The following is a 20668-nucleotide window of genomic DNA, read 5'->3' as shown; positions in this document are numbered from 1 at the left end:
AAAACAAAAGTGTTTTGCTTTTTTCTTAATTGAGGCTTGGACAGTTTTTTCCCAGTTTGGCTATTTCACAGTTACCTGTAAAACCCTCTTTTCCATCTATTTGAATGAGACACATGGTATATAATTGCTTAAGGGAAATGTCTAACACATGTTGTTAAGTTAAAAAGTTGAACCATATGGAATTGCCATATTCAACCATTTTGACCTAGTATAGCAGCAAGTTTGTATAGTTCAACATAATAAGTGGATATTTTCATTATAAAATTAAATATTTTAAATACCCAATCCTTTTTCTCATAAATTTTTTAAGAGTAGCTTTTACTAATAGTGAAACTAGGTAATACATAGCAGTTACATTATGTGTTCACATGCCTTTGATGGTTATTAAAAACATATGATCACGGGGCGCCTGGGTGGCTCAGTCGGTTGCGCGTCCGACTTCAGCTCAGGTCACGATCTCACAGTCGGTGAGTTCGAGCCCCGCGTCGGGCTCTGGGCTGATGGCCCAGAGCCTGGAGCCTGCTTCCGATTCTGTGTCTCCCTCTCTCTCTGCCCCTTCCCCGTTCATGCTCTGTCTCTGTCTCCAAAATAAATAAACGTTAAAAAAAAAATTAAAAAACAAAACAAAACAAAAAAACATATGATCAGTGTTCTTGTTAAACAACTTAAAAATCATGCCTTTTTATCAAAAAGCAAGAACTCATTAAATAATGGCAACATTTATACCTATGTTTTACACTAATACTGACAATGCTTCTTCATTTCAGAAAATTCTGAGCCCTTGAAATATTCAGTACATTTTTAAGAAAATGAGTATTTTCACTTTTATTGTTCTTCTAGTATAAGCGATTTTTCAGTGCACAGAATTTATGGCTTATATTTATATAGTTCATGGAGTTTGTATGTATCCAAACACCCAAAGAAGTGAATCCCTGTGATCAGGTTCTCAGAGGCAAGCTTGTTTCCACTTGGAAAAAATGGTGGCCCAAGAGTGGCAATTCACAGGGCAGACATACCTTCAGTGTGGGTCCATCAAAAATCCAACCAGTTGCATAATAAGAATCCTGGTGAAAAGCAGCATATGCTAAAACTGTAAATACATTAGTTATTTCAAAGAAATATAAGAATTTATAAGCTGGACATGTTTACGACTCCTGAAGTTTCCTTAGGTGAATCTAAGAGATCCAGATTTGCTTATTGTTATAAACAATCAGATATCAATACTCTTTTCCCCATGTGCATATCATGTTAACAAAATTAGAGTAATTTTATTAGATCATTTAAAAAATTTAGTATTAATAATGTATTTCAATTGCCAGCACAAAATGAAAAATTGAACTGTGAATTTCCTTTAGGAAATATCATGAAACAAACAAATCATGTTCCATCAGAAAAAAAAAACACATCAATAAATAAAGCCTTTTTTCCCTTGGGTTTTGTAGAACAATTCAATGATTGCAAAATAAAGTCACAATATCAATTAACCAAAGTTATTTTAATGGTTTTTAAATTTTTTTGGTGTTTAGCATATTTGCTAAAGTGTATGCTCATTAGTAGAGTTCAGATTCACATTTTCCACATGGTTTGAGTATAGTGAAAGGATGAAATAACAGCAAATATAAATGCTTAATGAATTGGTTTTATTTACCTGTGGCATTTTTCAAAACTGTCTTTATGTTCTCCTGGGTTACAGACAGTGAGACACAGCTCCGAAGAGACATGGTTTTCTGCCAGAGTCTTGTGGCCACAGTCTGTGCCTTCTCTGAGCAGCTTATGGCAGCCTTAAACCAGATGTTTGACAACAGCAAAGACAATGAGATGGACACCGGGGAGGCCAGCAGAAGGTGGCTGGACCAGATAGCGAACGCAGGTGTTCTTTTTCACTTTCAGTCGCTCCTGTCACCAAACTTGGTAAGGAATCACAGTGTCTCCCACTGCCTGTGACAACCCTAACATACTTTGTAACCCATTCCCAAATAAGTGGTTATTCATTATATATTAGCAGGCAGTCCGCTACTTTAAAAGAATTCATTTTTCCATGGGCAAATATGGTTTTAGTAACTATGTAGAAGGTATTTCTTCTTTCCTGATTTTACGTATTCTCAGGCTGCTGAAAGCTGAGAAAGCCTCCATCTGTTACTAATTCCTAGATCCCTAAGCAGTGACGGAGAAAGATCATCAGAGGAAAGAGGGTCTTTATGCTGTGGTTCCTTATTTCCAATCCAGAAGTGCCACGAAAGCCAAGCTCCCACTGACATTGATATTCTGGAGCCTGCTTGATAGACATGATCTGACAACTTTCATGCCTTACTATCTGACAATCTGTTTAAAATTTGTGTATGTTAAATGATTTTATTTCCTTCCTGTGCACGCATGTTTGTCCTGTTAAATGTAAGAACACTGCCTTAATTATTGTAGAATAGTCCATATTTATGTATCAGTTTCCCGCAGTGCACATGAAGAAAGCATCACAAAATATTTGATAAATCAAAGTAGTCTTTTAACATATAGTTTCTGTGGTTCTGATAGTTGTCATGATGTTCAAAAAGACAAATATGTTCACTCTTACGTATAAGCTGAAGGTACTCATCAAATAGAATTGTGATTTTAAATATGAGATCCTGTGTCACCTATTAAACAAATATATGTGAGTTTATATATCAAAATGTTTTTCTTTAATGATAATGAAGATAGGGAGGTAATTGCAATACTGCACAGTCATAAAAGGTTCTGGAATGATAAGGTAAGGAAGTCTGCCTCAGTGTACTTCAGAGAAACAAAATTAAGTTCTTTTGAAAAGATTCTATGCGCTCCATGTGGGCGACCGATTTCTTATTTGATTGCTAATAAAACTCAGAAAGATTTAACTAATGAAAATTTTGAAATAAGGCACTTTTGGAAATGTTTACAAACAAAATAAATATTAATTATTTCCTATCAAATAGAAATGACGTAAGAAAGGAAACCCACTTCCTAACACATTAAGTGTTTGTTAGATGGGTGAATGAATGAGGCTTCATTTCTATTCTACTCTTTTTTTTTAATTTTTTTTAACGTTTATTTATTTTTGAGACAGAGAGAGACAGAGCATGAATGGGGGAAGGTCAGAGAGAGAGGGAAACACAGAATCCGAAACAGGCTCCAGGCTCTGAGCAGGTCAGCACAGAGCCTGACGCGGGGCTCAAACTCACAGACCGCGAGATCATGACCTGAGCCAAAGTCGGCCGCCCAACCGACTGAGCCACCCAGGCGCCCCATATTCTACTCTTATTTTAAAACTGCCGTTGTTTAATCAAGTGCTGGTACTTTTACTTTAAACTTAATTTTGTTCCAAATCCCAAGGAATGGGGGAAAATATTTGAACTTATATACCTGATAAGTGACATATCCAGACTCTAGAAAGAATTCTTTATTTTTTAATTTTTAAAATTTATTTTGAGATTGAGAGACAGAACAAAAACAGGGGAGGGGCAGGGAAGAAGAGACAGAATCCCAGGCAGGCTCCACAGCCGTCAGTACAGAGCCCAATGCGGGATCAAACTCACAACTATGAGATCATGACCTTGGCTGAGACCAAAAGTTGGACGCTCAACCAATTGAGCCACCAAGTGTCCCAAGACTCTACAATGAATTCTTAACACTTAATAAAAAGACAACTCGATTAAAAAAGCACACAAAGGATTTGAATAGGTGTTTCTTGGAAGAAGATATAAAATGGCCAGAAAACACATGAAAAGATGATTGACATCATTAGCCATTGGGGAAATGCAACTCAAAACTACAATAAGATACTAGGACACATTGAGATGTGGATAACTGTAATCCAAAAGACAATCACAAGTGTTGGTAAGGAGAAATTGTAACCCTCATACATTGCTGGTGGGAATGTAAAATAGTGCAGCCGTTTTTAAAATTTTTTCCATATATTTTTTATTTGAATATAGTTGACATGCAATGTTACATTAGTTTCAGGTGTACAACATAATGATTCAACCTCTGTATGTGTTCTGCTACCCTCACCACAAGGCTACCATCTGTCACCATACAACACTATTACAGCACTACTGACTATACTCCCTATGCTGTGCCTTTTATTCCCATGATTTATTCATTCCACAACTGGAAGCCTGTATCTTTTACTTCCCTTTATCCATTTTGCCCATCCCACCACCCCCTTCCCTCTGGCAGCCATCAGTTTGTTGTGGTATTTATAGGCCTGATTTGTCTTTTGTTTGTTTATTCATTTGTTTTGTTTTTTAGATTCCACATATCACTGTAATGTAGGCCCATCCATGTTGTCCCAAATGAAAACATCTCACCTTTGTTATGGCTGAGTAATATTCGTGTGTGTGTGTGTGTGTGTGTGTGTGTGTGTGAGAGAGAGAGAGAGAGAGAGAGAGAGAGAGAGAGGGAGAGATACATCATATCTTCCTTATCCATTTGTTGTTGATGGACACTGAAGTCAGTGCAGCCATTTTGGAAAACTATTTAGCACTTCTTTAAAATGTTAAACATAGAATTCCCATATTACCCAGAAATTCTACTCCTATATAATATACAAGAAAAATGAAAACTTATATTTACACAAAGAAAAATGAAAACTTATATTTACACAGAAACTTGTATACAGATATTCTCAGGCTACAACATGGATGGAGGTTGAAAACATTATGCTAAGTGATTATAGCTGTAAAAGATATATATTATTTGAGTCCATTATTATGTAATATGTGCAATAGGCAAATTTCAGAGACTGAAAGTAGGCTAATGGTTGCCTAGAGCTAAGGACTGGAAGAAGGGATATGGGGAGTGAATGCTAATGGGTACTGAATTTCTTTGTGGGGTGGTGCAAATATTCTAAAATTAGACTATGGTGGTAGTTACACAACTCTGAGTACACTAAAAACCCCTAAGCTTATACACTTTAAATGGGGGACTTTTATAGGATGTGAATTATATCTCAAGAAAACTGTTTTTTTTTTCCTTAGTCTTTTGAAACCCTTAACATTATAGAATTGATTTAAAAAAATGCAAAGTTTGCTTTATAAAAAGTCAAAGAAACCCATGTTTTTTCTGTCTCTGTAACAAGCACATACAAGCCTCCTAGCAATGTGGAAGGTTCTGTGGGAGGTGCCAGCACTGGCAGTCTGTGTGTCCCTGAGCTCTGAGCACAGTCCATGGTCACTTGCATATCACTTTAGCCACATGTGCTGGAGCATCAGGACTTGCACTATAGCAATCAGAGGCCTGCCTGTTTGGGACACTTCTTCCTTGTGTGTATTCTTCTCAGTTAAGAAGATGCTGACTCTTCAGCCCTATCCTTCCAATTCCAGGTTCATGGCATACTTTTGCTGCTTCAAAGGACTTTAAAAAATAAGTTTACTAAAATAAACATTTATCCAGCACTTACTGTGTACCATGCACCGTATTAAGTACCAAGCCAAAGTGCAAAGGTGATGATTCTCTTAACTTTTTGCTTTGCATGCTATACATCTTTGGGACCTGGAGTTTGATTTAGTGATTCTTTTTCCCACAAGGGACATTCTTTAGTATCTCCTTCACCCTCTACTCATGCTGCCCCCTCCCCAAAATGGCTGTATGCTTACAGCAACTTTTAAAAGCGTGTGTAAATCTTGTTAAAATCATTATTTAAAAGGACCATTGATAGTCTTAAAGAAACAAATGTTACCTTTAAAAGATAATCTGTGTATGATAAGGCTAATTATTCTTTCAGGAGGAAATTAATAAAAGACTCTAGGTCATGCACAAAACTGCTAATAGGAAGGCCAGAATTTAATACTAGAAAGATAATATTGCTGAGACATGCACAGAACTTGTTACCGTGGCTGGGCCTTACCTGCTTCAATGTGAAATCATATGTTCTTAGAATGAAAGGAATGATAAAAACAAATCAGATTTCATAGTCACAAGACTCTAGATTAAGGCCCCATAAAGGCAAGTGAGATAGAAACGATTCTTGTACCCAAGCTCTTTGGAAGAAAAATCACTGCATACATGCAAATTGCTTTCATCACAGCTCTACAAGGTTGCAAAATGAATAATGCATCGGCTATCTTATTGTAAAACAGGATGGAAACTGTGTACTGTGGCTTTTTAATGAAATAATATTCTTGCCTTTTAGCTGTTACATTTTTAAGATTATAGAAGTTTGGAGACAGATAGCATGCTTATTGTATTATTTACACATTTGTTTGTAAATAATAAAAATCAACACAGTTTGAATATAGCTGCAAAATAGACTGAAAGATTGTGTAGAACCATTTAGGTAATACGGAAAAGGAAAAATATAAAACTATTAAAGAGACTTGTAACTTTGAGGGATTTGTTAATTTCATTGTGGACAGTAAATTCTTAGATAAGTGTTGATAATTTGGTTTGCATGTAAATAAAACACAAATGAAGCTAGTTTTGGTCTGGAGATGTGATAAAGTGTGATGTGATGTGATGTGATGTGATGTGATGTGATGTTCTATCCTTTGCAATCCAATCATATTTTTTACTGTTTTCTTTCTTTCTAGACAGATGAACAAGCCATGTTAGAAGATACACTGGTTGCACTATTTGATTTGGAAAAAGTTTCTTTTTACTTTAAACCGTCAGAAGAGGAACCACTGGTTGCAAGTAAGTAGTTAAATGTCTCATAGGTGTTTCATAGAATTTTTTGACATCAAACAAAAACATATGGCATAACTTTGATATTATATTTGATATATAGTTCAAATTGTTTTATATAAAATGTTACATTTAGGGTAAAATAAATAATAATAACCAAGTGTGGAAGTGATAGAAAATATACGTGAAGAGGCTTATACCAGACCATTGAAAGAACCTCGCGTTTCTAATTAAGCCATGGGTCAGAGGAATGACCTGATCTGGCTTACCTACTGAAAGCTGCCTCTGATTGCAGTGTTGAATAAAGCATTACTGGGGACAAGGACAGAAGCAAACCAGTGAGGAAGCTACTTCAGTGACCCAGGTTGAAAGATGATGGGGACTTGACCTTGAGGGTAGTTGTGGAGATGATACAAGTGGTTGATTCTGAATGTATTAAATTATGAAGGTAGAGAGAACAGAATTTTATTAAAGTTTCATCTTCACTGATAAATGAGAGAGAATGAGAACATGAATTACAATGTTAAGGATTTGGATTATATTCAAGGGAGAACTTGGTGAAGGGGATTAATTGATTAGGATATTATTACTTGCAAAAATTGTATGGTCTTCTGTGGGCATGTATAAAATAGAATATATTTTCATTTACTTTAGTCATGTGGGTATGATTTTGCCAAAGGCAGAGAAACTCTTATTTTCACAACATACCCTGTTTTTTTTTCTTTTAAATTTTGCTTTAGGGGCCATAAGCTCACAGGAGTACTGTTTTCCATGGTTCAAATATGACATTACTGGTGAATGGTCTGTTGAACAAGCAGGCAGGGGACCCGTGTTATAAGCTTGATAAAACAGTTACTTATTGCATAGCCACCATGAGAGGTTTAACTTTAGCACATTGAAAACTAGTATAAATATTAGAGATAATTAAGACCACATAAGTAATATTAGCATGTAAATGTGTACGTATCTGTGACAAATATAAACATTCATGTAATTCATATATATTTTTATGAATGTCCCCAAAGCATAACCTCAACTTCTGAAAACAGGTCCCTAGGGCAAGGTCAGTTCCAATGCTACACTAATAGATATTCCAAGCAAGTCATTAACAGTGATGGTAGGAACATACCTAAGTATATTCAGGAAAGAAGAGAATTTTTTAATACCCAGTGTCATCACATCTTATTTAAGTGGTATAAGGAAGCTAGAGCTTTATTATTAATTGCATGTAATTTGATCTTTCTGTAAGGTTAGAAACAGAGGAGTCAGATGGACAAATTAATTTGCATCACTGTAGTGAAGACTAGTTTGGCTACTTGTCTTTGAGGGAAGGACTGAGCACAGAGGGGAGGAAACATGAAGTTATAAAGAGAACTGTGCTTTGAAGATAAGAAACTCGAGTCCCAAACTTGTGTGACTCTTATCCACAAACATGGGAATACCAGCTTTCCCTCACTCATGGGGTCATGAGCCTTAAATAAGATAATGTATTTGCAAGTCCCTAGCCTTGCACATTCTCTCTCTCTCTCCCTCTCTTAAAAACAAATAAACATTAAAAAGAAATTTAATGAAAAAAACAAAAATTAAAAAAAAGGGGTGCCTGGGTGGCTCAGTTGGTTAAACGGCTGACTTTGGCTCAGGTCATGATTTTGTGGCCTGTGGGCTCAAGCCCCACATTGTGCTCTGTGCTGACAGCTCAGAGCCTGGGACCTGCTTTGGATTCTGCCTCCCTCTCTCTATGTGCTTTCCCTGCTTGTGCTATCTCTCTCTCTCTCTCTCTCTTAAAAATAAATATTCAAAAAATTGAAAAACAAAAAAAAGAAAGTCCCTAACATTACAAGGCTCGTGGTAGTATTCAGCAAATATTTGAACCCATCCTTCTCACTTTATTACTCTGCATTCTTTTTAAAGAGCTATGTTTAGCATTATTTATAGTCATATTTTTGCATTAAAGAATAATGAGATTCTGAAAAAATAGGGCTTGCAAGCAAGTTGAACTCAAATGTCTGGATTGAAGACATTTTATTTTTCTTTAAGAAATACTAGGTATATACACCATGCTAACTGCTGAACTAAATTCCCGAGATATAATAGTGACTAAATAAAACAAAGACCCCATTGGTATGAAGCTTAGAAACTAGTGAGAGATAAAAAGGAATAGATGGACATTGTAACCCACTGTAGTATAGGGAAAGTACGAGATCCTTTCTATGTCATGTTAGGTAATTAGTGAAGAAGGAATAAGTGAGCTAAATGATTAGGTTGTATAAAATTAAATATATTTTATGGAAAATCTTCATGTTTTTGGAGAATAAAAATATAATGATAGCAAATCTTCCCCCCTTTCAATGGTGATACAGGTAATTTTACTATAATGATTAGCAGAATGGATATTTTTGAGCTTTCACTATTTCTATATGAGCCAGGCATTGCACCTGTAACCGTGGATGCCGTGATGAATAGGACAGACACCATCCCTATCTTTATGGAGCTCACAGCCTACTTGGGAAAAAACAAAGAAGGAATCAACTACAAAGATGATTAGGGCCATGATAAATCCTATGCAGGAAATAAGCAGTGCTTAAAGAATTGAGGGTAAGGTGGCTCTTTAAGGAATCAACAAGGAAGGGCTCTCAGCAGAAATAGCTTTTAAGCTGAAATCCAAAGGGTGATAAAGACCCAGCCCTGCAGAGGGTCACCGAAGAGCAATTCAGGCAAAGGGAACTAACAACTTCTTGGAGACTTACCTTCAAATTCATGGGCCTGTTCAGTGACGGAGGGCCAAGTTTACCGGGATGGGATGCCACGGTTGGAATTCCTCTCTGGAATAAATACCATAGGAGAGACCTTTTCTTCGTGCAATAATTTTTTTGTAGCCTTTAATTGTTACATAGTCCTAATCTTCAATTTTTTTTCATAGTAGATAAATTTCCACAAATAAAAGGCAGCAATTTCAGCTCCACATTACTATGTGCTTTTACAGGTATACCAATTACTTCGAGAGAAGGTCATTCTTTCACTCTTAGCTTTAACTTCATTTTAAATTTAATATACTTGATAATTATCAGTCATTTTCACTTTCTTTCTTCCTAGGATAGCATGTTTATTTGTCCTATAATGGAACTCCAACTGCTGCATTATTATCTTTCTTTCAAAAACATTTGGTGCCAAAGAGTAAACAAATGTAGTTTTAAAAATTGAAATACAAATGAAAGACATTGTATGTAAAGGGGAACTAGAAAATACAAATACTTAGTATATACTTAGTATATATACATTTTCTATAGTGTCTGTGCATCCTTTTTCTATTGTAGAGCTAAGGAAAAAACGGAGTTTCCCAATCATTAAAATCCAGTTAATTTCCAACTCTTCAACTGATAAATGTCTTCTCTTTTCTAAACCCAAATCCTTTATACCTCCCATAAGCATATAGAAAGGGGCTCCTAGGTGGCTCAGTAAGAGTCCAACTCTTGATCTTTGCTCAGGTCAAAGCCCTGCATCAGGCTCTGCGCTGACAGCATAGCATGGAGCCTGCTTAAGATTCTCTCTCTCCCCCTGTCTCTCTGCCCCTCCCCTGCTCCCTTTCTCTCTCTCTCTCTCAAAATAAATAAAGTTAAAGAAACTCTAAAAATACAGAAAGAAAAATAAAATAAGCATTATTATATGGCATAAAAGAGACTTGTAGATGTTAATGCAATACCTCTGCTATTGATATGCATAATTACCTACATTTAATGAGAAACCTGGAATCTCTCTTCCATAATGGATTTAACATTGAACTCTACTTTTATACATAATTTTATTCAAGAAGTAGGTTAGAACTAACAAATATTGAGCAAGAACTTGTATTAAAATTTCTACTATATTTTTGCCTTAATTTTTAACTTGGTTAATATGACTATTCTAGCTTCTTAGGAAGATTTTACATTCTTTTTAAATGAAATGAAAGTTATTTGTCTTGGATAAGTAACATAAAATGAGAAGTATTTATGATAGCACTATGAAATACTCCTGCATCATTTTAGCTTTTCAAATTGGTTGTTTTTTGGGTTTAGTTTTTTATTTTGCTTTTGTTTTTGAGTAATTAAACTTAAGATCTTTGAGAAAACTAAAAGAATTTGGACAGATAATTTCTAATGACTGTAGGGCATCAACAGAGGTAATATGTTTTTGATCTGGTGCTCAGGGAATGGAACTTGCAAAACCCATGCGAATTTTGATAATGGTTGCTCTGTACCCAATCTCTTGTACACTACTTAAGAATTGTACCCCAAGGACTCATTTTGACTAAAATATGAATGAGGCAGCTGCCCTGGGAGATTGTGATTCCAAACCATGTGTAACTAAACTTCTCATTTAGTTAAGTGAGACATCTGGTGTGTCAAAGTGTAACGAAGTTTCCTATTGTAGAATTTTATATACAGTACAGTAATAAATCTGTTGCTTTAGCTAATAAGAATCTGATTTAATACTTTCACTGAATAGCGCTGTAAGTTTGCCTAACCTGAAGTCAACATCTATGTCAAGTATATTATATGAGTATAATACATTATATATAATATGCATATATTTATATTAGTTTCTAGTAATTTTCAAGATTTTTAAAAAAGTTAACAAATACACTTTATAACAACCTGACTTTTGGAAATAATGTAATATTAAATGTCATTTAGATGTTCCTCTTACATATCAAGCGGAAGGAAGTCGGCAGGCTCTGAAAGTTTACTTCTACATTGATAGTTATCATTTTGAACAGCTGCCTCAACGTTTGAAAAATGGAGGAGGGTTTAAAATTCATCCTGTTCTTTTTGCACAAGGTAAACTACTTTTTTTAATACATGTACTTAAATTATGTTATCTTTATTTTTAAAAATACGTGTAATTGTAGCCATCATAGTTGTTTTTTCCATTAATTCAAAAATTCCTTCACAGTACCTAGGTAATGTATTTACTTCTGCGAATGTTTATTAAGGAAAGAATAACATTAGTTTTAAATATTTACCAAATAGGACTGCAACAGTATTTATAACGGAGAAACAAGACATGAGTGGTTTAAATAATACAGATAAATTAATTTGGCTCAATTAAATTATGGTAGAGCCATTAAAATTATATGGTTAAAATTTTTTTTATGAGATAGAAAAAGATTGGCAATGTACACATGCAAGTTACAAAAAATTTATATTCCATTCTCAATTATGTAATCCAAGTGTGTATATAATCAAATGTATATAAAATGTTTTTGGTATCATTGGGTGATTAAATTGATGATGATTTTTTATTCTTTGAGTTTTTACCCTGAGTAAAAATATATTCCTTTTATAAATAAACAAATTGTTTTGGCAAATGAACAATGAGTTTTTTTAACTGCAATAGAAGAAATTAAGGTTAACATGAGTAAGAGTCTTTCAGTGAACTGGTTTCCAAGGAAAGATCCTGGATCTGTTTTATTTCCAGAGGCACAAATGCAGCCCCAAACTGATCAGAAGTCCAGATTATTCTACTGTAGTTTCTTCTAGTCTATGATTTTTTTTTTTTAACTCATGCTGTGGTCACAAGATTATATCAATTTCTCTGAGCACGTCCATGGAGGATTTCATTTTTTTCTTCTATTGAGTTTTCAAGAACTGCATCAGTTTTGCTGTGGAATTTTTATATTCTAATAAAAAATGAGAAGAGTAGAGAAATAAAATTAATCTCTGTAACTGAAGGACAGGCAAATGAAATCAAAATCTATGGCCAAGTGAAAATTCTTGTACCATATGCATATTATTGTAATTCTAAAAGATAGATTGCCCTTTCTTTGATTGCCATAGTTTAAAAACAATGGCTGCCTCAGATACTTGGTAAGAATACATTTAAGCAGAGGAAGTTGTCAGTGCAGAGATCTTAGGAGTTTATTAGAAGGTATTTTCATTTTTTTTTTTTTTGGAGGACTGTGGTAGGGTCCATATAGACAATACAAGAGTCTGTAATGGAAAGGAATGGGGGAATAAAAAGAAACTGAGCAGAAATAGACCTTTGGAGCTACCTTGGGAGGATAGTTTAGCCTAAAATATGTTAAATGCCATTACACAGATAGTTTTAGAAGACAAAGAAGGAGGTTAACTTTTATAGGATTTAAACAGAGTTTACAGTTATTAAAGATTCTTCACTTCCTTTCCTTTACTCCTCTTTTTAAAAATTCTGCCTTTGAAATCATGACTGAGATGACAGATGGCATTTTGCATCTTTTCTAAAAAAATTATTACATTTGTGACACACCAGCCATAAATAGCTGAATATTCATACCCAACAGCAAATGTTCATGGGAAAAGGAAGAGTATTTTCCAAGTAACCTCTCTTTTATAATTATGGCTAAGTCTAATTTAAAAAAAAAATTCCTAAATACATACTAGTTCAGTGAATAGAGTATTGCTTTTTAAAATGTAACGGAACACTAGCTAACATTAGGTTTTAATATTTACACAGCAATGAACTATGAAAAAGCAACAGTGGAAATACTATTGCAGTTGAGGTCACAGATAGGTAAAGAAGACTGGAAAACAGCTTGTCTCATTAGAACAGTGTCAGTGATAAGGCTGCTTATTTAAAGGGGTTGCCGAAGTTCCTCTGCACTTCTAAAATTCCCATGAGGATTCATTATTAGTCGCTGTGACTATTTTCATCAGATTGAGAGAAGCCCAGGAAATTCAACACCAGCTTGAATAGAGATTACCATCTGGTAATTGAAAGTGGTGGTAAATGAAGAGATTCCAAATGGTGTCTATTCCGGAGATGGAAGTTTATTCAAAGGGTTTTAGCTTTAGGTGTACATATGTACATTATTGGTCTTTACTAGCAAATACGAAAATTAGAAAAATGAGACGAATTTGAAAACCTCCTGGGAAAATTATTTCTGTTAGCCCTTGTAAAGTTGTCTGTTGTACCATATACTTAGAACAGGAAGCAAACATACTGCTTTCTTCTCATTTTTCTTGCCTGAATAGACCCTTTGGCGAAGGAGGGCACACTGACTGATGGGGCTCGCTGCAGAGATGGGACCAGCTAGGAGATCAGGAATTCTAGTGCCAGAAGCAAGCAGGATACACTTTAAGGAACATGTATCACTCAAGGGGAGACCTGCAGAATAGCAATCGAGGCAGACAAAACAAGTGATACAGATTTACAAGATAAAGATCACAGAAACAGCCAAACAGGAAAGTCAGCACAGAGCATAAGCAAAATGCTGGAAGGAAAAGATCACACAAAAGCAGTCTTCTCTAAGTACTTGCTACAGGCCAGGGAATTAACCCTGGAGGGATCCCCAAGCCCTTGATGAGATAAAGCAAGTGACTATAAACTTGGTGAAAATGGGAGTAAGGAGGATAGATATTCAGGGTCACTTCCTCTGCCCTTTTCCCGTTGGCTTATTTGCTTGCTGTTTCTTCAATACTGGCTGCACTTTAATCACCTTGGGGAGGTTTTAGAAAATACCCAAGCTTGGTTCCACACCAAACTGATTAAGTCAGAATCTCTGGGATATAAGGCCCAGATACCAGTATATTTTAGAATTTTTACCAGTGATTCTTTTTTTTTTTCTTTTTAAGTTTATTTACTTATTTTGAGAGATACTGAGACAGCATGAATGGGGTAGGGGCAGAGAGAGAGAGGGAGAGAAAATCCCAAGCAGGCTCCACACTGTCATTGCAGAGCCCGACACGGGGCTTGAACCCACGAAACCATGAGATCGTGACTTGAGAGCCAAAACCAAGAGTTGGACGCTTAATCGACTGAGCCACCCAGGCACCCCTTTAAGGTGATTCTAAAGTCCACCGGGAGTGAGGAAGCACAGGTCAATGTAGATTGTGAAGCACTGTGCAATTATCCAGTTAATCCTTGCTTAATTAGATTGATCCATTTCACAAAGGTTCAACATTTCTAGATATGGGGAGACCAGGCGATGGGGTAGGGCCTTTTCACTTCTGCATTGTTAAGTCATGAGGAGGCAGGCTGCCTCTAGGAGATAATGATTTCGGTGGGACAGTTTTCTTCAGCAAAGACTGAAGATTCCCTAAAGAGCTAATGGCTGAGGGCTGTCTTCTGGCAACCACAACAGCTAGGCAACAAGCCCATCCTTTCTGAAAGGGAATCTGAGTGAGCGACCTGCCATGGTCCACCCTGTACCCTCAGATCCATTTGGGTCAAGAGTAGGAGTGTCTCCTTTGTGACTCTGATGGGGCCCCCTTCCTGGGGAAGAAGCATGGTAATGGGATGAGAAATAACCCCTGCTGCTGCAGCTGGTCTTGGGGCTGCCAAAGAGGCCTATTTTCCCTCTTCTGTATCCATTGTGGATCATCCTTGCTCTCAGCCTCAACCTTCTGGTCCCAGTGGCATGACTAAGACTTCCATCCCCGGGGGGCCTGACCCTCCTGTTCATTCTGCCCTCCTCAGGCCAGGGTTGCTGCATTTGTCCATTTACCGTCAAATTTAGACATGGAAGTACCAAGAGGGACCCAAGTGGATTACTGGGTGGCAAACATGTTCCTTCCTGCCCTCATTATATAGCAATAGCCCTACTTCCTTATGTGTTGCAGACTATGAGTCTGGAGTTCTCTCTTGTCCGGCAAGAGAGCAGATGCAAAATTGAATATGAGAGAGGCTAATGTCCAGGAGGAGACAAGAACCCCAAACAGGGGTTTCCTCTCCGTATTTATTGAGTGCATAAGGTCGTACACACATGGTGAAAGTGAAGAAAATAAGATCTTACACACGTGGTGAAGGTGGAGAAAACAATCAGACAGTTATCATTAACTTGTGTGTGTAAGAAGCAAAGAGTCTAGGGGGCAAGTGGCGTTTGTGATCAAGGTATACAGGCGTCAGATGGAAAGTAAGTTCCTGCAGGTGATACAACAAGTTGCTCGTGATCCCAGTACAATATCTCGATAGCTCACCTGAGGCACTTTCACCCCATGGTGGCGGCTTTCCACACTGTTTTTTTTCTAACCCATTTATATAAGTAGAACCTATTTCCCCACAATTAAGATGATCAGAGTCGACCAGCCTTGCCAAGATGGTGGTCTCTCTTCCTTGGATGCCTTGGCACCAGGGGCCTACAGAGCTCAGGTGGTAACCGTAGCTGATGTTCAGTGGGACCCCTGCCTTGTCTTCTAGGGAAAGTGGGCTACTTTGGGGATCAGGACCTTTTAAACCCATGGAGCCAAAGTTTCAGGGATGGGAAGCACACATCCCTAAGTGACGCACTGGGACTGATGTTGTATTAGTTTCCCAGCCCTGCCGTAACAAATTACCACAAACTCTGTGGCTTAAAACGACAGAAATTTATTCTGTCATCGTTTTGGAGGCTAAAAGTATGAAATCAAGATGCCCTGAAGGCCATGCTCCCTTGGAAGACTCTAAGGAAGAATCCTTCCTTAACTTTTAGCTTCTGCTGACTGTCAGAAGTCCATGGCATGCCTTGGCTTGTGACGCAAGAATTACAGCCTCTGCCTTTGTCTTCACACAACCTTCTTCCCTCAGTGTGTCAGTCTCTGTGTCTCTGTCCCAATAAGGTGGACACTTATAAGAACAGGAGTCGTTGGATTTGGGCCCACCCTAATCCAGTATGACATCATTTTAAGTAGATGATACCTACAAAAACCCTGTATAAAAATTAGGGTCACATTTGCAGCCACCAGGGGTTAGGACTTTTGTTTTATCTTTTTGGAGGACACAGTTAAACCCTCAATAGATGCTAAGCAGGGACCTTTCTACTTCCACTCTTGGTTCCCAGACCCATGTATCCTACGTACTAGGGACATGGCATCACATAAAGGTCTTTGATGTTAGTTATATTGTGCCCTAGAATATGGCATCTCTTCTTTGTAAAGTAGTGATAAGTACTTGTTTCCTGGGTCTCTTTTGGTGGTTTTCCTTACACTAGATAGGACATGCCATGCCTTTCTCCACAAACACTCTTGTGTATATTTGTTTTTCAGCCCTTATGAAAAAGGCTGGCACCATAAACTGTAAATGCTGACTTTTACTTCTTTATAGGGTGTCCTTCTGTTCTCAGAGAATAATTAAAATCAACCAGAAACTTGGGGATTTTCTCTTCTATTTTTTTAAAATTTTAAAAAATATTCCAGTATATAGTGTTTTCTCTTTTATAATGTTTTTATTTATTTTTGAGAGAGAGAGGGAGAGACTGAGTGTGAGCAGGGGAGGAGCAGAGAGAGAAATAGACACAAGAGTCCAAAGAAGGCTCCGGGCTCCGTGCTCTCAGCACAGAGCCCGACGTGGGGGGTCTAACCCACAAACTGCAAGATCATGACCTGAACCGAAGTCAGATGCTTAACCGACTTGAGCCACCCAGGCACCCCCAGCATTTCTCTTTTAAACAAAAGGGAACATTTTGTTACAAATATGTCATTTTTCTAAGCTGCCTTCGTTCGAGTATTTTTTTTAGAGTGTTTGCAAAACCCTACTCTGGGTCCTTTAAAAGATGAATCCCTTTATATTCTCTGTGGGTTTTATACAGTATTTGAAATTGAAACATTAAGTAACTTTTTCCCCAAATTTTTAATTAAATTCTAGTTAGTTGACATACAGTGAGTGCAACACTGGTTTCAGGAGTAGAATTCAGTGATTCATCACTTACACACAACACCCAGTGGTCATCACAACTGCCCTCCTTAATACCCATCACCTATCTAGCCCATCCCCCCACCCACCTCTCTCCATCAACCCTCAGTTTGTCTCTATCTTTACAAATCTGTCATGGTTTGTTTCCCTGTCTTCCCCTCTCCTCCAACATGGGAGTAAAATCATACGGTATTTGTCTAACTGATTTATTCACTGAGCATAATACACTCTAGCTCCATCCACATTGTTGCAAATAGCAAGATTTCATTCTTTTTGATGACTAAGTAATATTCCATAACATGTGTATATTATGTACATATATATGTATATACACACACGCCACATCTTTTTTATCTATTCATCAGTGAGTGGACATTTGGGCTTCATGTACCCCTCCAAATCTGTATTTTTGTAACCTTTGGATAAATACCTGGTAGTGTTATAAATGAAGGAACAGTTCCCAGAATTAAGATTTCCTAAATGTTAGAATCGGTCTGTAAACATGTGAACTCACCCCTCTTTATTTATTTATTTTTTTATTTATTTTTTTATTTTATTTTATTTTATTTTTTTCAACGTTTATTTATTTTTGGGACAGAGAGAGAGCATGAACGGGGGAGGGGCAGAGAGAGAGGGAGACACAGAATTGGAAACAGGCTCCAGGCTCTGAGCCATCAGCCCAGAGCCCGACGCGGGGCTCGAACTCACGGACCGCGAGATCGTGACCTGGCTGAAGTCGGACGCTTAACCGACTGCGCCACCCAGGCGCCCCAACTCACCCCTCTTTAAAGGGCAGTACAGGAAACCAATTTGACAATAAATTTCATATATTTAAAAAAAAATAATAAAAAAATTAAAAAAAAATAAAGAGCAGTACAACCACGTGCTGGTCTCAATAGGATTGATAAAACTTGCTTTCCTCACGAAAACTGTGACCAGTTCTGAAGAATTCTGACCAACTGGGGCCGGTGCATATGTCGTGTATTAGTTAACCACTGAAGTGTCATCATGCTGTCAGGAAAGAGTGTTAGTTTGTTGAAACAATTCTTAAAATTGTTCTTCAGATATTCTGTATTTTTCCTGGTCAGTCCCTTTCTTGGAAAAGCCTTGAAAGGTATTTTGAGTGAGTAGAAATTCAGTTCATTTTCAGTCTTAGAATAATTTAATTTCCATTTTCCTGACCACCTAAGTTTGATGGGATGATTTACTTCCTCAAATTCGGAAGGGGTAGAAGGAAAACAAGCAAACAAAGAAACTCGTCATATTTTCAATACTGCTTTTAATTAAATGCTATTAAATATTTATTCAACCAAATATGTCAATACTACTACTAAGAAATATATTGTTTAGATGAGAATTAAGGAAACTAGACAAGCAAATGCTGAGAAGAGGCCAAACTTGGAAATTTGGATATTATTATGTATTTAACATAATTTTGCTGAGTGTAGAAATTGAATTTGGCAAAATATTATCCCATTTTCTTGTATTTATAACATTAAATAACCAAGGTATTCATCTAAAATTGAGAATGTTTTTCTCCTTCCTCTTCTTTGCTATACAGTTTAGTTTTTAAATATAGAACTCCTCTTTTGTCATTGTTCATTTCCTCACAACCCTACACATCTGCCATAACATTTTGCTGAGACTCAGCAAAATTGTCATACATTTTTCCCATTTTTAAAAAAGTTCTATGTAATTGTTAATTTTATCTGTTGTTAATTTGGAAATATTGCCAAGGAATGTCACATAAATACCAGTTTGTTTTTAGATGGCAATAAGATTTTAGAGTAGGACTGGACATTCTGGCCAAAACTGAGCCATTAAGAACTTTATAGGGGCACCTGGGTGGCTCAGCTTGTTAAGTGTCCGACTCTTGACTTCAGCTAGGTCATAATCTCATGGTTTGTGAATTCAAGCCCTTCATAGAGCTCTATGATGACAGTGTGGAGCCTGCTTGGGATTCATTCTCTCTCTCTTTGTCTCTCTCTCTCTCTCTGTCCCTCCCCACTTGTACACATGTGCTTGCTCTCTTTTTCTCTCAAAATAAATAAATAAACTTTACAAAAAATTGCTAAAAAAACCAACAAAGAATAACGTTTGTAAAAATTAGACCCCTGGTGTTTTCTTATTCATCCCACCCCACCCCCGACTGCTACTTTCCCTGTTGCTCCTTCCTACCGTACCCTTTCTAGTCTTTCTGGCCTTAAATCACAAATTGAAGTGTCCTTGCATGGACCCTCCTCTTAGTTCCCAAAACTTCCTGTTTGGCTGAGCACACTCATGCATAATCTATATCTCCTGGAAATTGAATTAGATAATGCCTGTGGGGCATTGGGCATGTTGCCTAATAAATAAAACACAGTGAGTAAATGAAAAGAATAGTCATGGGTTCTCTTAACACTATTATTTCATTTATTTATTTCCCAAGAATCATAGTTAGTAAGTACTCTTATTTTCCATTTCACAAATGAGGAACCTGAGGATCTTGGAGTTTAATTAACATGCTTGAGGTCACACAGCTACTAAGGAGTGGAAGTGGTGGTTTTACTTCAATGCAAAGATTTTCATTATTAGCTCTACAACTAATAAGAGGAATTCACATTGAAGGATGACTGAATCCTCTGAATATTTGCCTCTCACAAATAACATCTCATTAATGGAAGTGAACATGGCATTTATGTGAGGATTGTTTTATCGGGAAGACTTCCTTTTCTTTCTTGTGTGTATTCAGGACCAGAAGCTTGCTGAACCACTTGCAAATATTCTAATTAATGCAGAACTCATAAGGAAAAAAACACGCAATCCTTGAAACAAGCTCCCAAATTTGATATCATGTAACTGAAGCAAATGTAGTCAGCATTCTCACTAATTTTCCATAGGTGTTTTTCTCAATTACAGGCCAATAATGCCATTTTTTTTAATTTCAAATTGAGCGATACTCTAAAGGTTTGTTGTTTCTTCAGTGCTGTGGAAATCTGACTAGTTGAGAAAGCAGCACAGCAAAAATTAGCAATGAACTTGCTGGGGTTGGCACTGGGTATTATATGTAAATGATGAATCACTAACTACTCCTGAAACTAATATTACTCTATATCTTAGCTAACTGGAAGTTAAATAAAAGCATGAACCATTAAAAAAAGTTATTAATGAGTTTCCTATTTTCGTCCCCAAAATGGTGATGTTTCTGTCAATTTGAAGAAATGTATTATTTAATTTAGAAGCTATTGCATTTAGCAGTTTGAAAGATTAATTTTTTTATCAATTTTGAAACAGTCTGCTGAAAACTGAGGTTTATCAGTGGCAACAATCTCAAGGGGAAATCATTTAAATTTCCAAATTGGATCCATTGCCATTCCTGTTGCTGGCAACCTCTCTGTAGGAGATGTTGTATTTCTAGGCACTTCCTTGTGAT

General features: G+C 36.7%; 1 protein-coding gene across 5 annotated transcripts in view; it reads left to right on the top strand.

Moving 5' to 3' along the window:
* PREX2 (phosphatidylinositol-3,4,5-trisphosphate dependent Rac exchange factor 2) overlaps positions 1 to 20668 on the top strand; it is a 294292-nt gene that overhangs the window by 196545 nt on the left and 77079 nt on the right. For all 5 annotated transcript variants that reach the window (XM_045454996.1, XM_045454997.1, XM_045455000.1 and 2 more), the window contains 3 exons: positions 1694 to 1911; positions 6540 to 6642; positions 11307 to 11450. In XM_045454996.1, the coding sequence (XP_045310952.1) occupies positions 1694 to 1911; positions 6540 to 6642; positions 11307 to 11450 (465 nt within the window). The remainder of the gene's footprint in view (positions 1 to 1693; positions 1912 to 6539; positions 6643 to 11306; positions 11451 to 20668) is intronic.

This window comes from Leopardus geoffroyi, chromosome C3, assembly GCF_018350155.1.
Source record: "Leopardus geoffroyi isolate Oge1 chromosome C3, O.geoffroyi_Oge1_pat1.0, whole genome shotgun sequence".
Lineage (NCBI taxonomy): Eukaryota > Metazoa > Chordata > Mammalia > Carnivora > Felidae > Leopardus > Leopardus geoffroyi.
This window is presented reverse-complemented; position numbering and strand designations above follow the sequence as displayed.